Below are 26,060 nucleotides of genomic sequence, written 5' to 3' on the forward strand. Positions count from 1 at the left end.
GGGGGGGGAAGGAACTGAAATCTGGGGAGGGAGTAAGGAGAGGGGTGTGACCCCCTGAGGGGGTACTACTGCCCCCACACCTGCTCTTTGCCCCCACCCCTCACTCAGCCCTGGTTTTCCCCTGGTTCCCCGAGTCCCCCCCCCCACCTCTGACACGTGGATCCCCAATTGCTCCTCTGGTTTCCCTTTTTGGCCCCACCCCCACCCCCCAACTCCAAGTATCTGGTCTTTGTTCCCTGAACCCTTGGTGGTCTGCTTTCTGCCCCCCCCTCCCCCAGCCCATCCTCCACCTCCCCCAGCCCCCTGGCTCCCAGTATCCTGTCTGCAGATACCCTTTCCCCAATTTCCCTCCCTCAAACTTGCACCTTACCCCCCCTCCCACCATCCCTTTGGCTCAGCACCCCCCTGTACCTCTGACCCACACCCCCCAGGGGATGGACAATGAAGCAGGTGGAAGGGAGAGGGGATGGGAAGGAGAGACCCCCAGAGATATCAGTGCAGGGGGTAGAAAGGGGGGAGGCTGGCTCGAGTCCCTGGGCAGGAATCCCAAGTCATGAGGTGGGTAACCTGGCCTCCTGGCAGGGATAAAATGAAGGCCCGAGGTCCAGGCTCCTGATGAGTCCTGGGGGAGGGTGGGGGGCACCCAACTAGCTGTCCTTGAGAAGGAGCTTCTCCTCTGGGCAGCGGAAGGGGCCGGGGGGCCCAGCGGCTGCCAGCCGGGCACAAGCTTCAGGTGAGAGCTGGCGGCAGGAGCGCAGGTCTAGGCGGCGGAGGCGCGGGCAGCGGCGGAACAGCGGGAGGCAGTGGTCCGTGAGGCGGTGGCAACCTGGGGGGGAGGCAGTAGCAGCGGAGACCAGGACGGTGAGTACAGGGTGGGCACTGGCCCCGGGGAGCAACACACCAGCAGGATGGACAGACAGGATGCTTACCTGCAAGATTGAGGTGCACCAAGGTCTCGCGGAGGGGGGAAGTGGGGGCCGTGAGGAGGTGGACGCTGGGGTCCCCGACGTGGGCGCAGTGGCTCAGGTCCAGGGCACTCAGCTGGGGTGCGTGGCGCAGCAGGAGCCGCAGGGAGGCATCCGTCAGCTCCAGGCCCGCCAGGCGCAGCTCCGCTACCCCCTGAAGCCGCCCACGGCTCTCTGTTTGCCCTGGGCAGGCAGTTAAGAGGTCAGCACTCCTGGCCACTCCTGGGCCTGCCCCTAGGCCCCCAGACCAGCTGTCTCCACACTCCTGTTCCTCACCAGCCCCCAGACCCGCTTCCACAATAACAGAACCTCCACCTGTGTTCTCTACATGGCTGGCTCTTCTCCCAGACACCCGCACAACCTGACCTCATCTAATCCGTCCACTGCTCACATCACCTCCTCCGTGAGACCTTCCATGATTACTCCATTTGATACAGTAACATTCCACATACTCCTACCCCTTGCCTGCCATTACTGTCCCCCCTTTTCTCACCATGTGACCTATTTTTTTTCTCTCCTCCCACTAGAATGTAAGTTTCACGAAAGCAAGAATTTTTGTCTTGTTCTTGCTCTATCCTTAGCAATTGGGATATCAGTGCTCGGTATATATTCACTCATCCGACAAATGCCTTCCCTAATGGAACTGCCACCCCAGGCTCCCCTCCTACTCCCCTCTCCTTCCATTAGTAACATCACCAGCTAGATCCCTTTCTCTCCATTCCCTGGGCACCCCCCCGGGACAACACTACTCTTGCATGAACTCCTGCCCCAGTCTCCTCACCCTGGTCCAGTCTCTCCTCTCCTTCCTGGCATCCAAAGAGAGCTGTGCTCAAAAACACAGTAGTGGGGCACCATCCCTCCTCTACTAAAAACTCTGAGGGCACCTCCTTGGTTAGAACATTCCAGTTCCTACAAGGTCTCATCCCCGTCTCTGTTCCTAACTCCCCTTCCCATGCTCTGAGATTCTGCCCATGGACACCTATGTTCAATCCTATGCCTGGCAGGTGTCCCTGAGCTTAGAGACTGCTTCTTCCCTCACCTCCAGGGAAGAACTCAAGTCCCTCATCTCTACACCCAAAACATGCGGCCTGCTTTGCTTTTATTGTATCGACCACATTCCTGCATTTTAGGTTTTGAGAAGAGCAGGGAGGGGCAGAGGGAGAGACAAAATCTTAAGCAGGTTCCACGCCCAGCATGGAGCCTGGTTCCTTCTCAGGACCCTGAGATCATGACCCGAGCCAAAATCAAGAGCCAAACGGTTAACCGACTGAGCCACACAGGCACCCCTATGTTTTTTAAACTAAGTGCCTATGGTACACCAGCCACTGTTAATTGAGCACTCAGTGTGGGCCAGGCATCAGCTAAGGGGGCCAACTGGCAGCCTGCCCCAGGCCAGGGCTCTTCTGCATCCCCTGGAGAGCTGCCTAAAATGGTCGCTGGACCCACTACCAGAGGTTAGGGAACCTAAGGAAAGGCCTCAGAGTTCATTTTTCCACCAAGTTCTCCGGTAATGGGGATGCTGCTGGTCTGGACCGAGCTCTAACAACCACAGCTGTGTGATTATCAGTCCTGCTTACAGATGAAAACTCAGAGCCCAAATCATGAAAGCAATCTGTCCGCAGTCACATGACTGAAGTAAGCCGGTGCCAGACCAAACATACCACAATGCTATCTGCCTCCGAGGCCTAGCCCATAGATAAACCAGATTCGGTATCTCAAACTCATGAAACAAGCCTATACAAATGTGTTACGGAATCTGCATTGCGCTGAAATTTTTCTTAATGACGAATGCTACCAAAAAGACGTTTCCACAAAAAAAATTTAGATAGAGCTTTTCTTTGAAAAATTCTAAGATCTGGCACTACCGGGCTATCCCTTTCACCTGAAAAGGACTAGCTGGGAACTGGGTTGCAAGGTGCTACTCCCTAAAGTCATTCACCAAGCCCACCCCTTCTGTCACCTGCCAGGCCACCTGCGTGGACACTTGACTTGGCAAACTCTGAATTCTGCCTCGCTTTTTCCTTTGAGGGGCTGAGAGCCTGGGAAGGGGCTCCATCTACAGATGCCCTCAATCTTGGGCCACAGCTAAAAGCCATTAGAGGGAAGCAGGGGAAAGACAGGTCATGTCTGGCTTTGGCCAGGGGAAGAGGACATCTGCAAGGTCTCCCTGAGGTGGCAGCATGTAAGCTGGGCTTTCAAGGATTTGAACATGAGGAGTGAGACAAGAGCAGGCCAGGCAGAGAGCAGCAGGGACAAAAATAAGGAAATAGAACTTTAAGTTTTGCTCGAGGAATGCCGCACAGAGCCAGGAAGCCAAGATAAGAAAAGTGGGTATAGAGACCCAACACTACAACAGTCTTAAGGGCCTGGAAGGCTCATCTTTGCAAGCTCCTGAGGTCGTTGGGGCCTGCCAACCAGCACTTTTTCTCACCTCATGGACTCCACAGTTCCCAATGCCCACCTTCACGCCCACCCAAATTGTCCTGGCTCAGTTCAACTCCAGTGAGAGTGGGCGACGGGGAAGTTCTCGGGTCTAGCTCTGCCTGTGTGACTCGGAGCAGTCAGTCAACCCCTCTGAGCCTCTAGTGCCTTGTCCAAATAGTAAGAAGAATCCTAGATGCTTCTCTACCTCCTTCCAAGGCTGCCATGACAGGGGGTGGGGGGGAGTGGTGGTGGAGTGGGAAGAAGGGAACTGAAAAGTGCGCTGTGAAAGCAAGGCTCTGGGGTGAGCACACCCCCTGCCCTCCCACCCCCCCCCCGAGCTTAGAACTCAGGGAAAGGAAAATGGTTTTCATCAAATCACTTCACAACCATGCAGTGACAGCTGGGAGGGAACTGCTCTCAAATCTCTAAAGGAACCCTGATCTCAGTGGGGGGAAGGATCATATCATGGAGGGCTTCTAGGAGGAAGTGGCATTTATGCTGAGGCCTGAAGGATGATTAGGTGTTAATCAGACAAAGAGGGATACAGCACTCTAGACAAAGAGGACTAAGCAAAGGCCTGAGGGCTGGAGGGAACCTTGGCAAGGACACTGAAGAGGCTGAAATAATGTGGGGATGGCATAGGTCAGTGGGAGCCAGACCGCGCCAGGCCTTAGCGACAAAGTATTAGTCTTTATCCAAAGACCACTGGGGGATTATGAGAAAGTTTAGAGCACAGGGGTGACATGAACAGATCTGCCCTTCCGGATGGTTCCTCTGGCATCAGCGGGGGCCAGAGAAGCTGTTGTGAGCATCCCACCCCATCCCATCTCCTGGCTAGACAAGGAACCCCCAGGCCTCAGGGCTCCTAATCCATACCTCCGTTGTGACCGGCCTCTGCTCCCAGCATTCCCCTCTGCCAGTATGGGCCTCATACCCTACCAAAGAGCTGATTCATGGCCCACACTCCCTGGGACAACGCTGTCCCTTTCAGGACTCAGTTCAAATAGCACCTCCTCTCACTGCTCCCCACGCCCAACCACAGCCTCAACCGTATCACCCTGTAACCTTCTATTTCTGATTCTCTCTCTTCTGCATTACTGGGGTTCTAGCTGGGTAGGGACTGGGGCTGAGGTCTCCAGGGCCCTACACTCCAGGGCCGAGGCCGGAGTATGTGTTCAGTAGGAAAAGCTGTCTTCACCTGACAGGGCACCTGGGCCTGACCCAGGGTGAAGAGGTAGCTGGCCTGACTTGCGAGAGGATGCCGCCACCCCGTGCAACCTTCTGAGTCAACCGGCTCCCTCTTTCTGCTCCATTCCCTCGGGAAAACCCTTATCCTTTCACCGTAGGGCAAGGGGGCACAGGGGCCAAATCTATTGCTCAGCCATACCTGTACTGGTCCACACCTGAATTTTAAAAGAATGTTAAATTAACTGCCATCATTTAAAAATCAAGGCGATTTCACAGGAACATCCACGTGTCTGGCTCCTCTTGACAAGGGGGAGTGAGTGACAGGCCATACTGGGCCTGCATTCTTCCATGGCCATTGTCGCCGCTCCCCTTGGAGGCGGCTCTCCACGAGTGCCCACCACACCCAGGGACTTCACTCCTACCGGCCATCGGCCATGCCCCCGGCTTCTTTCCGAATTCTTATGCCATTCTCCTGTCCTATACCGTGTTTCACCGCGTTAACTGTCTCCCCTCGGGAGGGCAGGGGCTATCTCCCCTTCGCCCCTCTTCCCTCACAGCTTCTATCACAGGGCCCAATGCCCAGCAGGTAAGTCAACGAATGAACGGTGGCCAAGCAAGGCCTCCTAACCAAACTCTGTGTTCTGCCCTTTCTTTAAATCTCTTAATATCCAGCATGAGTCGGAAGAGATCCTGGAGGCCTCATGCCTCCCCCCTTCTCCCTGCCCAACCCATTCTACACATGAGCCAACAGACGCCACACCTGGTTTGGTGTCTGGTGGAGGCAAGAGCAGCTCGCGGAGCTGGGAGTCTTTAACATCCTCAATCCAGCGGAGGTCCAGGAGCCGCAGGGCCGGCAGTGGGGCTGAGCCCAGGGCAGAGACAGAGAGCCAGGAGCAGCCGGAGAGCACCAGCTCCTGCAGGCCTGGGCGGGGGACGTCAGGAAGTTGGTGCTCCATCCCAGGACTGTCTCCCTCTTCACCCTGGCCTACCTCGCCATCCCGCCCTACCTTGCAGACGGTTCAGAAGCCACATGAGCTGCTTCTTGGAGACACCTGTCCAGCTGAGGTCCAGGGCTCGGGGCTGGCGACGAACCACACCACTGAGCATGGGTGGGGTCAGTGACTTTCGCCGGCTCAGGTCCATTCGAGGCCACAGACGCTTGTCATAGCACCTATCAGCCACAAGAGGGAGACAGAGCCCTCAGCTCTTAGGGAACCCGAGAAACTCCCCATTTCAGAGCTCATTCGCCACAGCTCTGTCCTGGCCCACAAAGACAGCAGGGGTGGCAGGAAGTACCCCAGCCTCAGGCCAAGAGCCCTGGGTTTGGGGCGCAGTTTTATCGCTAACTGGATGCGAGACCCCAGGCAGGTCCATCCCTCTCCCTGAGCCTCAGACGCTCCACTTGTAAAACGAAGATAATGATCCAGACTCAGCCTGCCCCACAAGGCTCCCGTGAGATCAAATGAGGTCATTACAGTTTGTAGACCTTACAGCTTATAAAGCATTCTGCTAAAGACACAATCACCCGACACATTGTATTTGATGTAACACCAAGGGATGTGTCAGCAGCCCCCACCACCCCCACCTTGTGCTTCTGGAGTTCTCCCTGGCTAAGTTATGGTGACTCGTGGGAACTTCTCATCTCCTCTCTTCATCTCCGCCTTTGAGCCACATCTGCCCCATTCTGATGGCCAGCTGCCCAAGGCTCGACTCATGGCCCTGTTACCTCCTGTCTCGGATTACTGCGTCCCTCGACTAGAATGCAGGCCCTACCAGGGCAGGACGGCATGTCCCCTTCGGTAGTGCCAGCACCCAGCACTGTGCCAGGGGTTATCTGTTGCACATCCGTTGCATGAATGAATGGTGTGAGGCCGGCGTGAAGTCCCGAAGCTTCCACCGAGCACTGCCCCACAGCACATGTCATCTACAGCTTTCCGTTTATCCGCTCGGTGTTTATGGAAGGCATGGTGGGGCCCAGGAATCAAAGTTCCAAAGGCAAATGAGGCCTACACAGAAGTTAGACAGCTTTCCTGATCCCTGACAGCCCTGATGGGTCCAACATGCGGTGAACCAGAGAAGGGCTTCCCAAACGTATTTTACCAAGGAACCCTTCCCCTCCTCTCCCAAGGTCATCTGTGAACATTTCGTGGCACACCACAAAGTTCCTCGAGACTCAGTCTGAAAACTCTCTTCCAGTTCTCAAAAACATGTCAGGAAATTCCCACTGGGCTAGACGGACGGGGTCAGAGGCCGCAGGGGTGGGGAAGGCCCAGGAAGCTGGGTCTCCCCTCCCTCCCACCGCCCATTCTGAGGGCTTGCCCTTGCAGAAGCCCTGGGCTGGAGCAGCAGTTACCAACTCCAGTTAGTTGTTAGCCCCTTCTCTCAGAACATGAATTTATCTTCCAATCGATCCCCTCCTTGCACTCAAAACCAGTATTGCTTCACATAAAAATGTTAACCTTAGAAATAAGTACAATAAAAACCACGGGGGGGCTGTCAAACCCTGGGCAGGCATCGCTGTGGCTTTAGGCTACTACCTGAAGACTATTTTTGTTAAACAGGGAGATAAGTATTAGAGAAGTGTTAAGGACACAATAGCACCCAATGGAGAGACTTCCTTTTCAAAACTAATAGAAGGATTAAGCCATGGTTTTGTGCCACTTGAAGCTACCAGGCGTTCTCCGCAGAGCCCCGTCTGACATTTGAGGGAATTACTGGGGGCACACACACTACAGCTTCAGTCCAAACAACTCCACTTCTCGGTCCCACCTACTGCTTCCCCCCCGCCCCATACTCTAGCCTCTCCCTCTCCTGGTTCCTTCCACTCAACCAATAACCACTTGCAAATCTTTCCAATGATAAAACAGAAAAGGAAAAAAACCCAACCTACCCTCAACCCAGCTTCTGCCCCTTTTCTCTTTCCACTCAGTGAAATCCTGCCCACTCCCACCCAGTCCTGAGTCTCAGCTCAACTGCCACAATCACCCAGAAGCCCTTGTATCTTCCATGGCTAAAAAGGAACCCTTTCCCCTGGGGGCACACACTGGCCCCCATCTGCTTCTGTATCGTACTCCACAACAGCCACACCAAACCACCTGCCCACCGATAGACACACAACGCTGCCTGGTGCCAACATACACTGGTACATGTTGTGCTTCTGCCCGAAACGCCAACCAACCCAGAGCTTTCAACGCTCAGCCCCAGTGTCTCCTCTTCCAGGAAGTCTCCCATGACTTTTCTTGGCTTGAACGAATTGGTTCCTTTGCCCTTGAATGACCAGGACACTGGGTTTAAACCTTAGCATGGCAGCCAACAGTTGCTCAGGGCCCTACGGATCCTAGGTGTCCAACTTCTGCTGGGCTCTCAGGAAACGGGGAAAACACAGCCGGTCCACAGTAACTGAAGCAGCAAGGGATATAGTAAAAGTCAATGAGAGCACTGGACAGGGAGCCTCCCAAAAGGGTAGATGTTCCCGATGGGGAAGCACCAGCATCCAGGCCTGGGATAGAGAGAAAACGGAACACTCGGGGAAACTCAGGCAGCAGGAACAAAGGGCAAGCCATCATCTCCCCTAATTAATGAGGAAGATGGGGATGACGACGGCATCAATACCTAGAGTTCAAGGGTTTCCTGTGTGCCTGGCACTGGTCTGTGCATTACGCAGTTAACTCACAACAGCCCTAGGAAGTAAATACTGTTACTATAACCTCCTTTTTAGAGTTAAGGAAAATGAGGCCCAGAGAGGTTGAGAAACTTGCTCGAGGTCCCACAGCCACTAAGTGGCAGCAGAGCCAGGCTTTACCCCAAGCCGGTCTGGACTGAGAACCTGAGCTGTGTCTGAGGAAGAGGCAGGGGGAGACGCTGCAGAGGTGGGCACGCTGTGCCAAGGCAGACCGCAGTGCCAGGCGGGACTGTTGTTTAGTGCAGTCACTGAGGGACTGTACATGTGCAAATATCCAACAGGGCTGTGGGAGTTCACTGTGAGGGCAGCAGGGAACCATGGATGGGTCCTTTCTAAGCCGCGGAATGACGCTAAGTTGAGGGGCAGGAAGAATTGTTAAGAGGCACGGCCTGCCCTCCTCCAGGGGCATCAGGGCTTGACGTCCAAGTTCCCTAACCCAGTTTACTTTTCCCTAGACTCCAGCCGCCCCGACAGAGTCAGCCCCCTATTAAGCCCACCTCCCAAATCTGAAATTCTGGTCCTAACCCTCTGTCTTGCAGAGGCCCTTTGGGGATGCAGAGGCACCAGCCCCAGTGGTGTCTGGCAGGAGCTCATGCCCTCCTGGGCTCCCTGATGCCACCACTGTCCTATCCACCCATCTCCAGGCCTTTATTCCCAGCCCCAACTGGCCTTGACCTTGGGGTCCAGTCCCTTCCTTGCCAGCCTCTCTGCCCATGTCCTCCAAAGTTCCAACCCTCTTTCTGGCGCCTCAACAACTCCGCCATGCTTCCTCCGCCTGCTCCCCTCCCCTCACTCTTGGTACATTCACTTTGCCTCCCGGTCCCAAGAGGAGATAAAAGCCACCAGACAGGAAAGCCTGCAACTTCCTGCTCTCCCACCTACAACTTTCTCTCCGTCTCCACCCTCACTACCTCTTTCCACACACCATCCTGATTTCCTCACTTCCTTCCATCCATCCATCCATCCATCCATCCAGTATTGTCTTAGAATCTACTGTATGCCGGGCGCCATCTTAGAAACTAGGGACACAGCAACGAACAGACCAAGTCCCTGCCTTGGAGCTGATGTCCTCAACCCCACGTGACCTGGCTTTGGTCCCCTACTCCCATGTAGCACAGCCAAGGACACCAGGGCCTCATATAGCGAATCCAGCTGCCACTTCTGGTCCTTGGTCTCCCATGACCTCTTGCCAACATCCTACACTACTCACTCCTTCCTCAATCTCTCTCCTGCAGGACACCTCCACCATCTCCTCATGTCTCTGGCTGCTCTTTCTCTAACTCACAGATCCTGACATTCTGTCTTCTGCCCTCCTTCTTTGGGGAAAACTTCCAAACCTGGATCTTCTGAGCGTCAGACCTGTATATCCATCTGCTGTCCTGCCAGCTCCTGATCGGCCCACAGGCCTTTTGGACCCAACGTGTCCCATCTGAGCACTTCGCTTTCCCGGAACCTGCCCTACCTCTGGTATTCCCGACCCTGGGGAACGGCACTCCTGCCCTCCCCGGCTTGTGGGCCAGAAACTCAGCCGGAGAGTCGTCACCCTGGTGCTCTCGCTGCCATTTAGTTACCAAACACAAGGCCTTCTGCTTCTTAAAAAATTCTCAGCTCAAGTCCCTCCTCTCGACTCCTCCCACCCCTACTTCAGTGCCTAGGCCTGACAGAGCCGCCTGACTGGTCCCACCCTACCTCTGCTCTGCCCTACCCTTGTCCTGATCAAAACCCACCATTTTTTTTTTTAGTGTTTAGTACCTTTCAAGTACTGTGCTAAGTGCTTGGCAAGAACCACGTCGCTGAATCCCCACAAGGTATCAGTAGGAACCCCAGACTACAGATGAGAAAGCAGGCCTTGAAAGGTATAGCTCTCCACCCACAGCCAAACACTCAGGCAGGACAGCAGTCACAGCCGATGACACCCATGGGTGGCAGACTCCAGGGCCCAAGCTGGAAATCCCTGTGCCGTCCGGCCTCTCTGCTTCGTCCACTTCAGGTCACAAGTCTCTCCTTGTAGAAATGAAGTCCTCTTCGGGCCTGCATCCCACGAGCCAAGCACAGAGCTGGCCTTGAGAAGGCCTCAGCAAACATATTCTCAATCACTAGGTGCGTGGGGGGGTGGTGATCCCCAGCAGCTGCTCTCTTTGCTTCTATGTTGCAGGCTGACTGGGAGCTCTTCAAGGGCCCAGGCCCACGTTCTGAGGATGCAAAGTCTGTGCAGTATTTGTAACTGAGTGAATAATACTGGTTATAGTTAGGGCACTGAGGAGTTTCTATCTCCCGGGTACTGTCCTCGGTTCTTTATGTCTGTTAGCTCCCAAAAACGCTACGAAGTAAAGGCTTTGGTTCTCCTGGCTTACCAGATGAAGAAGAAACTGAGGCACAGAGAAGTTAAGAAATGAGCTCAGCGGCCGTCAGCTTATCAGGGGAAGAGTAAGACTCAACCACAGGCAACCTGCCTCTGGAGCCTGCACTCCCACCCTCTCAGCTCTCCAGCCTCCCCAGAGACCACAGGTGTCAACCAGTGCCCCAGAGTCCCAGGGAAAAGGAGGGGCATCCGAGTCCAGCCACCAGCTTGCGCTGTGACTTCAGGGGTCCCTCATTCTCCCACAGCGCTGCAATTGCGAGGAACAAGTCAGCCCACAGTTTGCCACGTGCCCACCAGGATGCCCGCTAAGCAGTAAGGCCTGGGAATGAGGCTGAAAGTACTCAGTTAACGAAACACTTCGTGGGCACCTCCACTGCCCCCGGCCCACGCTGGGAACGCGCAGATAAAACAGACACAGTGTCTGCCCCACTCTACCCAGCGATGTGAACTTGACCGTGAATAAAGGAGTGAAGGCTTGTCGACATGCGGAAGGCCTCCGTGTGCTCTGCGAGGGGAACAGGGTGCTGTGGGAGTCTGAGGGGACTGGGGGAGGATTCTGTCGGGGGCAGGAGCGAAGAGGAAGACCAGGGGCTCGGGAGGATGACCGACATTTCTGAACAAACAAGGCTCAGGAAGCAGTGGGGAGATGTGGGGGGTGGGGAGGGTAGGACAAGCAGAGGGAGCTGGGGGCGGCTCTGGGGCATGAAGCAGGGCCAAGGGGAGTCAGGAGGCTGAAGTACGGCTACCTCGGAGAGAGCAGGGGCCACCCCCTACGTGTAAATGGGACCTCTAGTGAGACTGTCCTCAGGAAAAGGACTGTGCAAAGCAAATCGGGGGACGCACTACAGCACGTAGCACTCTGCTTGCTGCATAAACACTCGCGAATGACGGTTATTAGGAGAAAAGATTCTGGAGCCATGGGGCCTGGGTTCAAACTCCTGGTCCTACTACCTCCTCTCCACACCCCTAACCTCAGCTTCATCTGTAAAAGGAAATAATATGGTACCCACCCTTGCAAAGTTGTTATGAGAGTTAAATGAGCTCCAACAATGGCAAGGAGCTTGCACGCAGCAGATATGGAAGTTACCGGACTAGAAAACGTACGTATTGCAGGAGTATTATCAACCTAAGAGCAGGACCCAGAGAGGTCACAACCTGCCGCTGCAGGTCATACGGCAAGTAGGAACCCAGGCCCATCCAGGCCACTCACCAGCGGCTCCAAGTCCTGCAGACTCGCATGCAGATGCACAGCTCTCGGGGCCCGAGGTGCTGGAAGACCCGAAGCCAGGCGGCGCGGGGCAGGGGGTGGTCGGATCCAGCAGCCAAAGGCAGCGTGTCGGGCTCAGGGCTTCGAGGTGGGGGCCGCACCACGTGCCTCTCCAGCTGTGGGGGCCGGGGCGGTGGGGCGGGGCCCAGGGGCCAGCTGAGGAGGGGCCCCCCACTGCCAGGGCGCACAGCCCGCCGCCCCCCGCGGTTCTCCTTCTCGCCCGAGCTGCCCCGGGCTGGCCGTCGCCCATTCCGGGCCTCGCCAGGGGCCTCGTCCTCACTCAGCGATGTGCCTGAAGAGTCAGAGTCGGAATCCGAGTCCGAGGACGACGACGAGGTGTCAGGCACCCGCTCCAGCAGCTGGCACATGCGCTTGAAACGCTCCAGCTTCTCCCGCTGCGGCGACGGGGATGGTGCTGCCGGGCCCTCGGCCGAGGCCAAAGGCGGCTTTGGTTTCTGCAAGGAGACGGGGGGAGGCTGTTCTAGGGCCTGACGTGCCCTTTCCCACCTCCCCGCCCTAAGGACTCAGCAGGGCACGAGCAGCCCCAGAGACGGTCCTGAGTTCCAGCCATGGCTCTGCCCCCGAACGATGTGCGGCCTCAGCCACATCAGGTCCCTCTCTGGACCTCAGTCTCCTTATCTGTCACGTGAAGGCACTGATTCAAAAAATTAGAAGCCTAATGGGTTTCAATAGCTTATGAGTTTCCAAAGCCAATGCAATATGGAGAAAGGTTAGAGATGTGGTTTTGAGTATCGGCTTGGCTACCAACTCTCTAACTCTCTGTGTGACCTTGGGAAGCCCCGGCCTCATCAGCTACAACACGAAACGCTGGATTAGATGATTCCAAGTGTCTATTCGAAGATGTGAGAGGGACAGAGCACCTCATACTCACGGACTCACATCCTCACAGTGGTCCAACGGAGTGGCAACCTGGCCACTTTTCTTACACTCGAGGAAACTGAGGCTTAGAGAGACAAAGTGACTTGCCCGAGGTTACAGACTGACAAATGGCAGAAGCAGGATTTGAACACAGTCAGGCTGACCCTTACATTCATGTGTCAGTGCAAAGTGACATCTGAATTCTAGCTTTGTGGTGTGACCTTGGGCAAGTCTTTTAACCTCTCTGGGCCTCATCTTCCTCAAATCTAAGTACATATCACAGTTCACAAATCTCATTTACTTTCATTAGATGTAAACAGTTCTGTGGGATGGGTGGATAAGGTAGGTAGTATCATCTCCTTCACAGATGAGGAACCGAGGCTCAGAGCAGCTGACAAGTTGCCAAGACCACACAGGGAGTCAGTGAGCAGGGATTTGAACTCAGTTCTTTTCCCTTTAAGGTTTGGAAAGATGACGCAAATGGGTCAGATGACACCCCAAGGGTTCCTGGAAAGTCCTGTGGCCTGGCCCCAACCCACCTCTCCCCCTCCACTCTTCCCAGGGGTCCAGATGCCCATTGTGGCCAAATGGGGCAGGGGCAGGACAAGGTGAGCAGGAAGGGACAGATCTCTGTCTCCAGGGTGGAGGGTGGGGCAAGGAAAGGTGGGAGGGGGAGGGAGGAGGTCCCCGGCACACCTCCCAGTTCTCGGGAGGGAGCCCAGGGTGGCAGGACGAGAAAGCCTGGCTCGGATTCAGAACCCTGGGGGGCAGAAGGCCGGGGCCGCCTGGGTCCGATCCTCGGAGGAGGCAGGCGTCTCCACCCACCTTCTTCAGGTGCCTCTCTCGGCCTCCTTTCACCTACCAGAGCAAGAGGGAAATATGGGGAAAGGGAGAGACCCCATTAGCCCCTCATTGTCCACAGAACTAAGATCCATGCTCGATTCTTAGACTACAAATCCCAGAAGCCCCCATCTCAGGAAGAACTCTGAGCATGCTCACCTTCCAACCAGTGTCTTGGCTCACTGAGCATGCTCTCGTCTTCTCTTTCTTCCCCCTCAGGCCCTTTCCAGCCCCTCCTTCCTCCTCTGTAGCAGCTAATTTGAGCACGCTCTCTCCCTCCTACCTGAAGCACCCAGGGCTCCCAAAGCTTCCCTGCCTAGTGCCACTTGCCGCTCACCTGCACCTCTCTTCCCCACCGAGCATGCTCCACCCTCCCCCACCCAACATTTCCTGAACTACATCCCCCAACAACCCCTTGGGGAACCCACAGAGCGCAGCCTCCCAGGCCCACCCTCCCCAAAAAGGAACTAGACTACCGCTCCCAGAATCCCTTGGACTGGACCTAATGAGCATGCTCCCTGGCTCACCTTTTTCCTTGGGGTGGGGGGCTCATTCCCTGCCTCCCTCTCCTTTCTTTTGGGGGGCCCAGGCACGTCCTCTGGGGGGGGCCCAGCAGGTAAGGGGCCCTTGCGCCTGGGTGGGGGTGGTGGAAGCGGCGGCTCCTCCGTCAACTTCCATCCACTCCCCAGGCTGGCGCCCTCCTCGCCGTTGTCAGCCCTGCGGCGGCCTGGTCCCTCACCTGTATCCTGGGGAGATGGAAGCTGGGGTTGAGGTTCTCTCCAGCTCCCCAACCCACTATCTACGCAGAACACAGCACCCAGCCCAGCCCCTACCCCTACCTTGCTGGTCCGGCCTTCCTGGGTGCAGCGAGGGCACTCCCAGCAGTTAGGGATCTCCGCATTGATGACACCCTCAGCCTTCCCCATCTGTAGGCAGAGGGCAGGGAGTGGATGTAGAGTGCCAGTAAACCCAGAGGCGGCGCTCCCCAGGGCCATCACCTTCAGACTCCGGGGCCCCCAGGGCCATCACCTTCAGGCAGCCAGGGTGGACGATCTCATTGCAGATTGTACACTCCATGAGGCTCAAACCAAATTTCTCTTCCTCTCCCTCTACTGTGTCCTCCTTCCCAGCCTCCCCACACAAGAGGCACACAGCTGTGTGTGGGAGCACGGGCTGTTGGGGAAGAGGGAATATTAGGGACCCCGAAAGCAAGCGACAGGGGTAAGACCCTTCCTTCTGGGGAGCCTGGCCGGTTGCTGGATGAGCTTCAGAACCCATGGGTCAAGCTAGGTCAAATCTTGAATTTGTTCCTTTTTGGCAGTATGACCTTGAGCAGATGATTTAATCTCCTTACGTCTGTTTCTCCATCTGTAAAATGGGGCTAGGCATTCTTCCTTTGCAGGACCTCTGGAAGAATGAGATCATGCAGGGAGGCACTGGACACATAGTTGTTATCACCGCTGCAAATGTTGCAACTGGAGTCAGGGTCTGTGTGCGTGACCCTGAAACTGGAGCTGGCTTTGGGCAAGGACAGAAATCATAGCAAGTATGACAATACTGTTGAAAGACAGAGCTGCAGGGGATGCGGCCGCGGCTTGGGATGATTCTGAGTTTGCACAATGGGCAGCCCAACGGTTGCTCTGGACCCTACAATGAATCAGGTTTTGGCAAAACTCCTGGGAACGCTAAAGGCAACTGGCTGGTCCTAGGGGAGAGCAGCCCTCAGACAACTTGACTTTGGGTGGGGGGCAGGGTAATACAGAGTCATTTGAGGGATGCTGAAGGCTGGGAGACAGGCCCAAGAAAAAAGGAGGCAGGGAAAGGAGGAATGGGAAAGTGAGGCAAGGGTTGGGGGACAAAGAAAGACAAAAGGGGGGCCGGAGGGTAAAAAGGCAACAGAGGGGCTAGAGGGAAAAGGAGGTGGTGGTCCTCCAGGAGGGGGTGCAGGATGCCCCTGGCTCCTCAAGGCTGCTGGAGAAGGGCCACGTTCTCCCCCTGGGGGAGCTCAAAGAAAGAAACTCACGTTCTCGATACCTACTGGGTGCTGAGCACACTCACATCCATGCTATTGCTTAATCTTTACGACTCAGCAAAGGAAATGTTTCACAGAAAAGGTACGTTGAGGTTCAAAGTGTTTGTTCAAGGTCACACAAAGGGTAAGCCTGGCTTCCACTCCGAGACCACTCTGGCAGGTGAGGAAGAGGCCAGAGAAGGCTAAGACCTATTCGCTTGGGCCAGCTCTGGGAGTGGGCCCCTGTGCACAGATTCCTCTAGGGAGGAGTCCAAGTGGGGCTGAGCTCCCTACAAGTCTGTGCCTCTGAAGCCGGAAAAACATGAAGATAAGCATGGGGTCAGATTCTTCAGGGTGCCCTATCATTGCCCCCAGCTTAGAACTGGCAACAAAAATGGGCCTGGTGGACGTTTGAACAAAACAGTGAATGAATGCGTGAACAAACAGCAACTCTACAGTGTGTCCTAGGAAGCAGTCACCCCAGAAAGGCGCTTGGGCCAGCTGGGGAAGGCCACCCAAAGCCCCAGGGGTGTCGGATGTGCTGGGGGCAGAACTCACGGCAGTGCACTGCCGGAGCAGGCACGACTGCTTCATGCGCCCGGGCCCCCCGAACTTCTTCATGTCTCGGCAGAAGTGGCAGTCCCCGCACTCAGTTCGCACACAGGCCCGGCAGCGGCGGCAGCGGGTTCGGCGTCGGCGCGCTCCGGCCCCCGGCCCCCGGCTGCTCGACGACATTGGGGGCGTCAGCAACGCCGAGGGCTGTGGGTGAACGGAGGCAAGGTCAGGTGGGCCCAATGAGGCCCTGGCTTGGGAAACTCCTGGCAGCTCCCCCCATTCCTAGGCAGCCAGAGCTTGCTCTCCAACCCCGGGAGACAAGGAACAAGGACATCGTCCCTCCCGGGTTGGGAGTGGGGTGGGGGGGCACCACTCCCTCTACTCAAGGCCTCTCTCTCCAAAGTGCACACCTGGCTCCTCTGCGAGTCTGAGAACTGGCTTCCTGACCTCACTCCTCTTTCCTCTAACACTTCCTCAGCACCCCCTTGCCTAGGCCGGGGAGGAAGAAGGGACTGGGGCCTCTGCACTGACACCCCCACACCAAAGCTCCTTGGAAAGCCAGGGCTCCTTGCTTGTGGAGTTACCTTAGAGAGGCCCCAACTCTTCCCCTGGTATCCAAACGTACTACACGCCACGCATTCCCCAAACTACAATTCCCCAGACTTACCTTCAAGATACCCACAAATTCCTGGGTAGAAGCTCTAGACCTTTCTTCCTCCTTTCTCTCTCACACACAACTACCACCAATCTCTCTTGCCCCAAAACCTATACATTGTCAACAGATCCAATGGGATGCTTGCCCTCCCCCATCCCCAGGGCTCTGAGACACCCCCCCCATGCTGCTTCAGAGCCCCTCCTCTGCCCAAGATCTCAACTGCTCTGCTCCCTACAGAGCTCCCTCTGTCCCAAGACACCCTCCTCTTGGATCTCTCAGGTCAGCTTGGGCAATCTCCCAGATTCCCTGGGATTCTAGAATCCACCCTGACATCTCCACAGAACTCAGGATGGCCTCAGTCCTACATGTCTTCTCCCCCACCCCCAAGCTTCCCAGGCTACTTTCCATCCCTAATTGTCTAGAATCCCTTGGGCTCTCCTTCCCATGGAAACCAGATCCTCCAAGATCCCATACAGACTCAGCAGGCCTGGAGGGGTCTCTTCGTGGCCAGAGTCTTACCCTAGCTTCCCCCTTTCCAGGGACTTACAGACCCATCCATGGGGGGAAGGGGCCCTCCAGCGCTCCAGGGGAGGGGCCTGGAGGGCGGCGACTGCAGGCGGGGATGGGGGTCTGCAAGGGGAAGCAGGGTCTAGGAAGGAAGGCCATTCCCCAGGGTTGAGAGGTAACAGGAAGGAGGGCTGGAAATGAGGAGTTTGGAGCAAAGAGAGGGCGAGGCTGGGGGCGGGGAAGGTAGAGAGAGGTCGGGCTCAGGATGAATGGGAGTGGGAGCTGCCCAGGTCTGGGGGTGAGGAGGAGCCGCATGAACCCACCTCACACGTGTCCCGGGAGCCATCTCTCCCTTCTCGGCAGCTCCCGGCGGGTCGGCGGCCATCGGCGGCGGGGGGGCCGGGCGGCGCGGGGCGCGGAACGCTCAGAACGCCGGGGTCCACGGCCCCCCGAGGGCGCTCGGCCCCTCCCTCCGGCGGAGGCCGGGACGGCGGCGAGTGGAGATGGGGGGCGCCGGGGGCGAGGCCCTCCCACGGGCTGCGGCGCGGCCCTTCCAGGGGGAGGTCCTGCTCTGGGGGGCTCAGTCCCTCAGCCCCCCCAGGCCAACGGGGGCTCCTCGGGCGCAGGGTGCTCAGCTTCTGCCCGGGCCCCACTCCGTCCGGGGTCCGAGTCACAGCTCCCCTCCCCCCACCCCGCCTCTCCCCAGCGCCCCCAGCCCTTTAACTGGCCTCTTCCCGGCCCCCACTGCCCAGGGGTCTAGGGCCAGGCCTGGGCCCCCCAGCGTTTCCGGGGTTCAAGCCCCGCCCACCGCCGGTTCCCGGGGAGGGGGGGGTCCCTGTAACCTGCCCCCCTCCCCTGGGCCCGCCCCTAGACTGCGGCCCCCTGCCCTAGGGCTACGGGGCTAGTGGAGGGGGGTGAAGGAAGCTGCTCCGGCCCCGCCCCCCCAGCCTGCGCGCGCCCCCGCCCTCTCCCCCTCCCCCCAGCGCGCGACCCTCCAGAGATAGGGATTTAAATAAAATTTGAATAAATCCCCTTCCTCAAGCCGGAGGGTGGAAGGAAAGGATGGAAGGGGGCAGGGAAAGGGGGAGGGGGCAATTGGGGTGCCTCAGCCCCCCTGGTCCCCCGGCCCCGCGCTGCTTCGGCCCGGGGCCCTGGCCGCCTCTCTCATCCCTCCTGAGCTCCTTCCTCCTTCCTCCTCTCTTCCCCCACCCCTCCCTCCTCCTTCCCTCCTCCTCCTCCTCTTTACTCCCTCCTTCTCCCAGAGGAACCCCGCCCCCTGCCCCCTCCTTTCCCCACCACCTCCACTTTCCAGGACGAACACACGCAGGGCACGACGGAAATCGTAGTCCTGCGGACGCCGTTGATACCGTGGGAACAATGGGATGCTGGGGCCAGCGGGGACTACAAGCAAGATGGCGGAGGGCGTGCCAAGCCGGGAGCCGAGGGTGCCGGGAGTTATAGTCCGGTGGCCCCGAGGCTCCCCGTTGCAGAGGATAGAGAAGGAGCGGCAACGATGACTACAAACAAGATGGCCTTCTTCCCCGACCCGACCTCCTTCCCAGGCACTCACACGCCCTCCTGTCCACAACCCTCCGCGTGTGTGGTACCTGACGGGAGTCGCAGTCCATCTGCTGCCTTCCCGCTGCCATTTCTACTCGTCAGGAACAATGGAAAGGTGAAAAGGAACGAGGACTACAAGCAAGATGGCGGAAGAGGGGCGTACACCTGACTAGTAGTCGGTCTAATGAGGTGCGATGGGAATAGTAGTTTTCTGGCCTTCTAGTATGCCGTGAGAATGGCGGAACCACGAGAATAAGGAGACTACCATAAAGATGGCAGGCTACCTGGCCTCTCCCCGTCGCCTCATTCTACCACCTTGGGCACCTCGCCCGCCTGTAATATCGAAATCACTCTCCCGGTGGCGCAGAGCCTGACGGGAGTTGCAGTCTTCCCAGGTCCGCTCTATTATCTTTGGTCGAGACAATGGGAAGGGGAAAGGGGCGGGGACAACCAGCAAAGATGGCGGCAGAAGGGAAGGCGAGACGGCGAGCTGGGATTTGTAGTCCGCGCACTAAGGCTGTTCCCTTGTGGAAATGCGGGAAAGGACTACAGTGATGATGGCGGCCATCACTTGCTCTCTGCGGCAGTGCCTGCTGGGGGTCGTAGTCCCTTCCTTAGCTCCCCAGAGAAAGGACGTGGGCTGTTGAAATGTGCAGCACGGCGGACACGCCAAATGGCGAGCCTACGGAAAGCGAGAGTGTCTTTCCCCCTATCCCGCACCACCTCTTTCTGAAAGACCTGCCGGGAATTGTAGTCCCACGGCTTCGCTCGCTAGTGGAGGGGGAGAATTTATGTCACTAGTGGGGCTCAGTGCGGGTGAGGGAGAAAGACGTCGGGAGATCTAAGGAATATATGATGTCCGCCCCCACGTGTGGCAAGGACTTCTTCATATTTGAGGGTAAGGCTCTTAAAGGAAAGCAAGAGTAATCAGTATTGTCGCCACAAGGGAGGCGTGGCCCTCGCCGAAAGTACAATCACGCTGTTGTGCCTCGGAAAGCTTGGGCCTCTCACACCCGATGCTTGTTGCCCCAAACCTCATGGAATCGGTATCTTCCAGGTCGTGAGGACTCCAGGGAAGAGGCTCTGAAGTCATACAAAATCCTCGCCCCTCCTTGGGAAGTCATTAAACCTCGGTTTTCTCATCTGAAAAATGGGGATAATGATACCTACCTACAAGTAGAGTTAGGTGTGTTAGGACAATGTTCACGAAAGTGCGCGGCTCAGGGCCTGACACGGGGCACGTGTTGGTAGTTCCTTTTTCGAGGTCCCTTCCTGCCCAGCTCTTCTGGGATCCCAGGAATCCATCATGCCGGAAGGGGGTAGCTCCTGTGGGAAGAAAACTGTGGCAGGCAGTCTGCCCCCATCTTGAGCCGCACCCCCTCCTCCACCCCCGCCCGCCCCCTTCATCTGAGTCCTCCAGCGTCCGCTACCGAGCACTGCTCCCAGGGGGCGCCCATTCTCCATTTGACTGAGGTCCTGCGGCTTGACCAGATTCCTCAGCCTGAAGTTCTAAGTTGTGCGTGTTGCCCAGCCTCATCTCCAACCAGCCTTGGAGGCATCCCTCTAGACATCTCAGCTGCCAAAGCAAATGGGACTGCTTCCCACCTTTGCGCCTTCTTACCTGCCTTCTTGGTCTTCCTCCTCTGCCTGGAGAACTGCTTACTTCTGACCCCAAGCCAGCTCGCCTGCTCTCCTCTCTCCTCTGTGTTTGCCAGAAGGTTAGCGGGGCCCCGCGAAAGACTTAGTGGGTGCGGTTTTTCTGTCCGGGAAGTTAACGCCGGCCAGTCTAGTGTGGTCTTAAGTTTGCAGGGACAGGCCTGAGGCCGAAGAGAGGCTCCTTTCATTTCCGACCTTGTCAGGAAATCCTTGGCTCCCAGATGATTGTCTACCCTGTGTCCTCGCTGCTTTAGCTTTGGCTTGCATGATTGTTGAGGACTTTCGCACTGCCTGTTAGATCTTTCCCCTTCTCCCATCCCACTTCTCTACTCTTCATCCTTCAGGTTTCCGTTTAAATGCCACTGTCCCAATGAAGTCTTCCTGTAATTCCCAGATGAAATTCATTTATTGACTCACTACATTGTAAACTTTATGAGATGTCCACTTCACATGTTAATTCAGTGCTTTCAGCATCTATCTGATCCTCAGAAGAATCCTATGAGGTAGAATCCCATTTTGTAGATGAGGAAACTGGGGCCCAGACAGATGAGTGGTAGGATCAGGATTCAAACCCAGAACTCCAGAACCCGTCCTGAGGACTACTGCAGCATCCACAAACGATCGAATCCTGCGAGATGTGCACTCTTGGTTCAGCACAACAGCAACACATTTCTCCTGCAAAAATGGATTTCCACTTTCACTTGAAATCCTGAAATCTAACAATACTGAGCCCCTGTTCACTGTGGAGGACAGTATGGCGGGTCCTCAAAAAAAAAAAAAACAAACCCACGAATTTAATGTGTAATTGGTGTGTAGTTAATTAGTTAATCAAACATAGAATCACCGTATGATCTAGCAATCCCATCTGGGGGTATGTATCCGAAAGAAAGCAGAGACTTGAACAGATACTTGTACCCCCATGGTCATAGCAGCATTATTCACAATAACCAAAAGGTGGAAGCAAACTAAGTATCTGCTTTTTCAACCTTAAAAAGGCATGAAATTCTGATACACGCCACAACGTGGATAAACCTTGAAGACAGGATGCTAAGGGAAACGAACCAGAAACCCACTGACTGGGGGCACCTGGCGTAGTCAAATCACAGAGACAAAGTGGAATGGTGGTTACCCAGGGCCTGGGGCAGAGGGAATGGGGAGTTATTGTTTAATGGGTACAGAGTTTCAATTTGGAAAAATTAAAAAGTTCTGGAGATAGATGGTGGTCATGGTGCCCAAGAAAGTGGATATACTTACCGCCACTGAACTGTACACTTAAAAATGATTAAAATGGTAAATTTCATGTTATATATATTTGACTGCAATCCACAACAACAAGCCACTACACTATAATGGGGGCGGGGGAGAAAAACATAATCGTAACAAGTTTTCTGGTTTATTTTTTTTAAGTCTTTATTTATTTGAGATAGAGAGTGAGAGAGAGAGGACCATGAGTGGTGGGGGGGGGGGTTGGTGGGCAGAGAGAGAGAGAGAAGCAGGAAAGCAGGCTTCCTGGCCACAGGGAGCCTGATGTGGGGCTCAATCCCAGGACCCTGGGATCATGACCTGAGCCAAAGGCAGACGCCCAACCACCTGAGCCACCCAGGCGCCCCTAAGCAGGTGCCTTTTTGGCCCTTTTGCATATTGAATCAAACTAGTTACCTGTCCCAGAACAACTACATTATCTTTGTAAAGAATCACACACAACTGTCAAGAATCAAATGGTGTTAAAAGTTTTCTGGAACATTCTGAGGTACATATCTGGTAGAGGACCACAACCACTAGATTGAATCAATGGGTATTAAACACTTCTTGTAGGCCAAGCCCCATGCTAGGCAGCTATGATGCAAAATTCCTGGCCTGATGCAGAATGTCTAGAGATGAGGGTTTGGGATTGATTCTCCCCATATTCTAGGATCTGTAAAACAGACCGTGACCTCCTGCACAAAACTGCATCCTTCTAAAGCACCGTGGAGAGCCCTGACCTCCCATGTAATACCTCCCCACCAGCTACTACTGGGCCTCCTGCCTCCGTGGCCTTCCGGAAATGAGCCCAGCCTCCCCATCCCTGTAGGCTCAGGGCAAACTCTAAACTGCAGTGGATCCTTCAAAGATACTAGAAACCCCTGGGGCTTGGATTTGCTGCTGCCCTAAGCTCTCACTTCTACTCCAATGACCTGAATCCCACTTCCTTTGGTTAAACAGAGGTCAGGAATCAGCCCCCTCCCATAGCAGCCGCCTGCCAAGCCTAATTCTATCCTTCCTTCTTCCTTTTCTTCCCTCCTTCCTTTTTTTTCCCCTCATATTTATGGTCATCTAATGTTTCTTTTGGTATTGTCTTTCCTAACAATTAAAATACAGTCAATATGCAACAGCTTTAGAATCTGTATGTTCTTTCAACTTCCAGTGTACCATTATTAGCTTCAATTCACTTTGATTTTAACCCTTTATCTTGAAAAATTTTGAACACATGTAAAAGTAGGAGAAGTATAACAGCCCCCCACATCCATGTAACCATTACCCACATATGACTAATCCAGTTTCCACTCTAGACCCCCAGGCCTCCCCTCCTCCAACCCTTGTTGTATTATTTTAAAGCAAACCCCAGACATCATAACATTTCCTTTATAATATTCTTCAGGATAGGGGCACGGGTGGGGGGGCTCAGTCGGTTAAGAGTCTGCCTTCTGTTCAGATCATGATGGGGGTCCTAGGATTGAGCCCTGAGTCAGGCTCCCTGCTCAGCCGGGACTCTGCTTCTCCCTCTTCCTCTGCCCCTACCGCAGCCCCCACTCCCGCCCCGTCCCCACGCTCTCCCGCTCTCTCTATCTCAAATAAATAAAATCTTTAAAAAATATATTCTTCAGGATATATCTCTAAGACATAAGGAATTGTTTTTAACATGACCACAGACATTTGTCACATCTAAATAAATAATGGTAATTCCTTAACATCACCTAAGACATTAAGTCCATGTTCAGATTTCTTGGATTATCTCCTAAATGTCTCTGTACAGTTGGTTTGTTGAAATCAGAACCCAAACCAAATTCACACATTGCTTCTGACATGGCTCCAAACGATCCTTGCCTGCTGGTATTCCCCTCCCCTTGATGTAGTGACTTGCTTGTATAATGAATGAAATCGGCAACAGTGATGGGACCACACTTCCAAGAAAAACTGTGGCTTCCCTCTTGGCACGCTTCTCTGGCTCTTCTCTGCTTCTCTGATAAAGCAAGACGTCATATTGTGAGCTGCCCCCCCCCTTAGGTCCACATGGCAAGAACCTAGAGCAGCCTCCCTCTAAAAGCCAGGAAAGGACTGAGGCCCTCAGACCAGCAACCCTTGAGGAACTGAATCCTGCCAGCACCACGTACGCGAACCTGGAAGCAGATACCTGTGCCCCTTGAGATGACTGCCGCCCTGACATTGTTTGCAGGCTTGTGAGACCCTCCCAGCCCAGACCCCTGACCCCCACCAGAATGGAAGTAAGGAATGTTATTTTAAACCACAAGGTCCTGGGGTAACCTGTTAGACAGCAGTAGATAACTAATGCTGTTGTATGTTTCCCGAATCTCTTTAATCTACAACAGGTCGAGTACTTCTTGTGGTCTTTTTCTGGCCAGGCCTGGTCCTGTTTGGAAGACAGAGTTGTGAGTACTAATCAGTGTCCCTCAAAGGGGGACCCAGACTCCCCCGGGAGATGGGGTGGCAGTGGTTCCCATACAAAAATGCAGATGACTGGGCTCCTTGGAACTTTCTGAGCCGGGACTGCACTTCTAAGAGCATCCCTGGGGATTCTTTTGTCCACTGAAGGCTGGAATCCAACAGTTGGCTTGGAGGCTTGGGTTTTCGTTTTTTGTTTTTTGTTTTTTAAGATTTTCATTTATTTATTTGACAGAGAGACAGCAAGAGAGGGAACACAAGCAGGGGGAGTGAGGGAGGGGGAAGCGGGCTTCCCATCAAGCAGAGAGCTGGATGCGGGGCAGGACCCTGGGATCATGACCTGAGCCAAAGGCAGACGCTTAACGACTGAGCCACCCGGGTGCCCCTGGAGGCTTGGTTTTAACACTCTTTGTGGACCATTGTGTGACCTCACCTCTCTGAACCTGTGTGTCTTCATCGGCGGGATATGACTCTCACAGCATTGACTTTGCAAGACTGTGTGCCTGCTCTTCCCTTTCCTGCTCTCTTGATTCATGGGCTTGCCCTCTTTCGTGAGAAAGAAAGGGAATAGGTTCCAGGGAGATTGGGGCAATTGGGCCTCGAGATATTCTCACACGCATCCTCACACACTCAAGTCCTTGCACGGACTCACTCAAGTCCTTACATAGGAGAGCCAACTTGGTTTTGCAGTTTGCCAAACAAAGGTTTCTTCTTTGTGCTTACTCAGGCAACTTAAACTATTTATGGGGAAAATCAGCCCAGCTGCATAGGAACCGTTGAAGACTTAAGAAATTCTGGGGGGCCCGAAATGTTAAACACCCTTTTTTTGAACTCTTCCTGCAAATTGCTACTGAATCTATGTCATTCAATTACTCTCCATTTTTATGTCAACAATTTCACACGGTACTTCTTTTAGTTATTCATTGTTTCCTAAATTTAGTCACCTCAAAACAACAATCTTTTATGATATCTCGTGGTTTCTGCGGGTCAGGATTGAGTCAGGGCATAATAGAAATGGCTTGTGTCTGTTCCACCCTGTCTGGCTTCGCAGCGAGATTTGACAGCAAGGGCGCTGGAAGCATCCGAAGGTTCATTCATGCACTTCTGTGGCTATCGGTGCTGAGGCTGCTGGTTGAAGGTCTAGCCTGGGGCTGTCAGCCCGAACACCTACCGGTGGCCTTTTATGTGGCCTGGGCTTCCTCACAACATGGCGCCTGGCTTTTAAGGGCAAGTGTCCAGAGAGACACTTCTCATGACCTAGCCTCAGAAGCCACACATCACTCCTGCCTCATTCTGGCTGTTACTAGTAAGTCACTTGAACAAGCCCACATTCCGGAGCAGAGTTCAGCCTCCTCCTTTCGAAGGGTGGCATGTCGAAGAATTTATGGACATATTTTTAAATCATCTTTTTAGGAATGAAACTGTCAGTGGAAGCATAACCCATCAATGTTTCTGTTTTGTGAGACAGTGTTTGTCAATAATTAGGAGCAATATTTGGATGTACTTAGAGTAAAAAAAAAAAAGAGAGAGAGAGATGTACTTAAATTTATCCGCCTTTGACTTTTTACTTTATGGGTATTGTGTCTTATGACTTGATTTAGGCTTTCTCTTAGCCCAAGCTTTTCTCTCATTTTTTTTCTTCCAGTTTTAAGATATAATTGACATGTAACACTGTACAAGTTTAAGGTTGTATAGCATAATGACTTGACATATATATATATTTTTTTTTTTTAAGATTGTATTTATTTATTTATTTTAGAAAGAGTGAGCATGCAGGAGGAGCAGAGGGAGAGGGAGATAGAGAGAGAGAATCTCAAGCAGATGCTTAGCTGAGCCCGGAGCCTGACAT

General features: G+C 54.6%; 1 protein-coding gene across 3 annotated transcripts; it reads right to left on the reverse strand.

Annotated features, from left to right (window-relative positions):
- Nucleotides 1–251: 251 nt before the first annotated feature.
- FBXL19 (F-box and leucine rich repeat protein 19) lies at nucleotides 252–16,356 on the reverse strand. Of its 3 annotated transcripts, none has more exons than XM_040635049.1 (10): nucleotides 16,177–16,356; nucleotides 14,637–14,780; nucleotides 14,447–14,533; nucleotides 14,135–14,353; nucleotides 13,464–13,625; nucleotides 11,832–12,343; nucleotides 5,585–5,748; nucleotides 5,338–5,499; nucleotides 930–1,148; nucleotides 252–826 (listed from the first exon to the last, which is right to left on the reverse strand). In XM_040635049.1, the coding sequence occupies exons 1-10, from the start codon at nucleotides 16,351–16,353 to the stop codon at nucleotides 648–650; spliced, it is 2,025 nt and encodes a 674-aa protein (XP_040490983.1). In that variant the 5' UTR covers nucleotides 16,354–16,356; the 3' UTR covers nucleotides 252–647. The 3 variants fall into 3 exon arrangements, with proteins under 3 accessions (XP_040490983.1, XP_040490984.1, XP_040490985.1); XM_040635050.1 differs by having other exon boundaries at nucleotides 253–826; nucleotides 13,593–13,625; XM_040635051.1 differs by lacking the exons at nucleotides 13,464–13,625; nucleotides 14,135–14,353; nucleotides 14,447–14,533; nucleotides 14,637–14,780; nucleotides 16,177–16,356 and adding an exon at nucleotides 13,069–13,431 and having other exon boundaries at nucleotides 263–826.
- Between the last annotated feature and the right edge of the window lie 9,704 nt (nucleotides 16,357–26,060).

This window comes from Ursus maritimus, unplaced genomic scaffold, assembly GCF_017311325.1.
Source record: "Ursus maritimus isolate PB19 unplaced genomic scaffold, ASM1731132v1 scaffold_2, whole genome shotgun sequence".
NCBI classification, from domain to species: domain Eukaryota; kingdom Metazoa; phylum Chordata; class Mammalia; order Carnivora; family Ursidae; genus Ursus; species Ursus maritimus.

What these genes read in the sequence shown, in the direction of transcription:
- FBXL19 (XM_040635049.1), bottom strand. Translation starts at nt 16,353, where the DNA reads ATGTCGTCGAGCAGCCGGGGGCCGGGGGCCGGAGCGCGCCGACGCCGA. An exon ending in TCCCTCCCGAGAACTGGGAG is followed by an intron (nt 12,344 to 13,463) that starts GTGTGCCGGGGA and finishes GTCTCCTTGCAG; the next exon opens with AAACCAAAGCCGCCTTTGGC. An exon ending in GGTGCACCTCAATCTTGCAG is followed by an intron (nt 827 to 929) that starts GTAAGCATCCTG and finishes CCTCCCCCCCAG; the next exon opens with GTTGCCACCGCCTCACGGAC.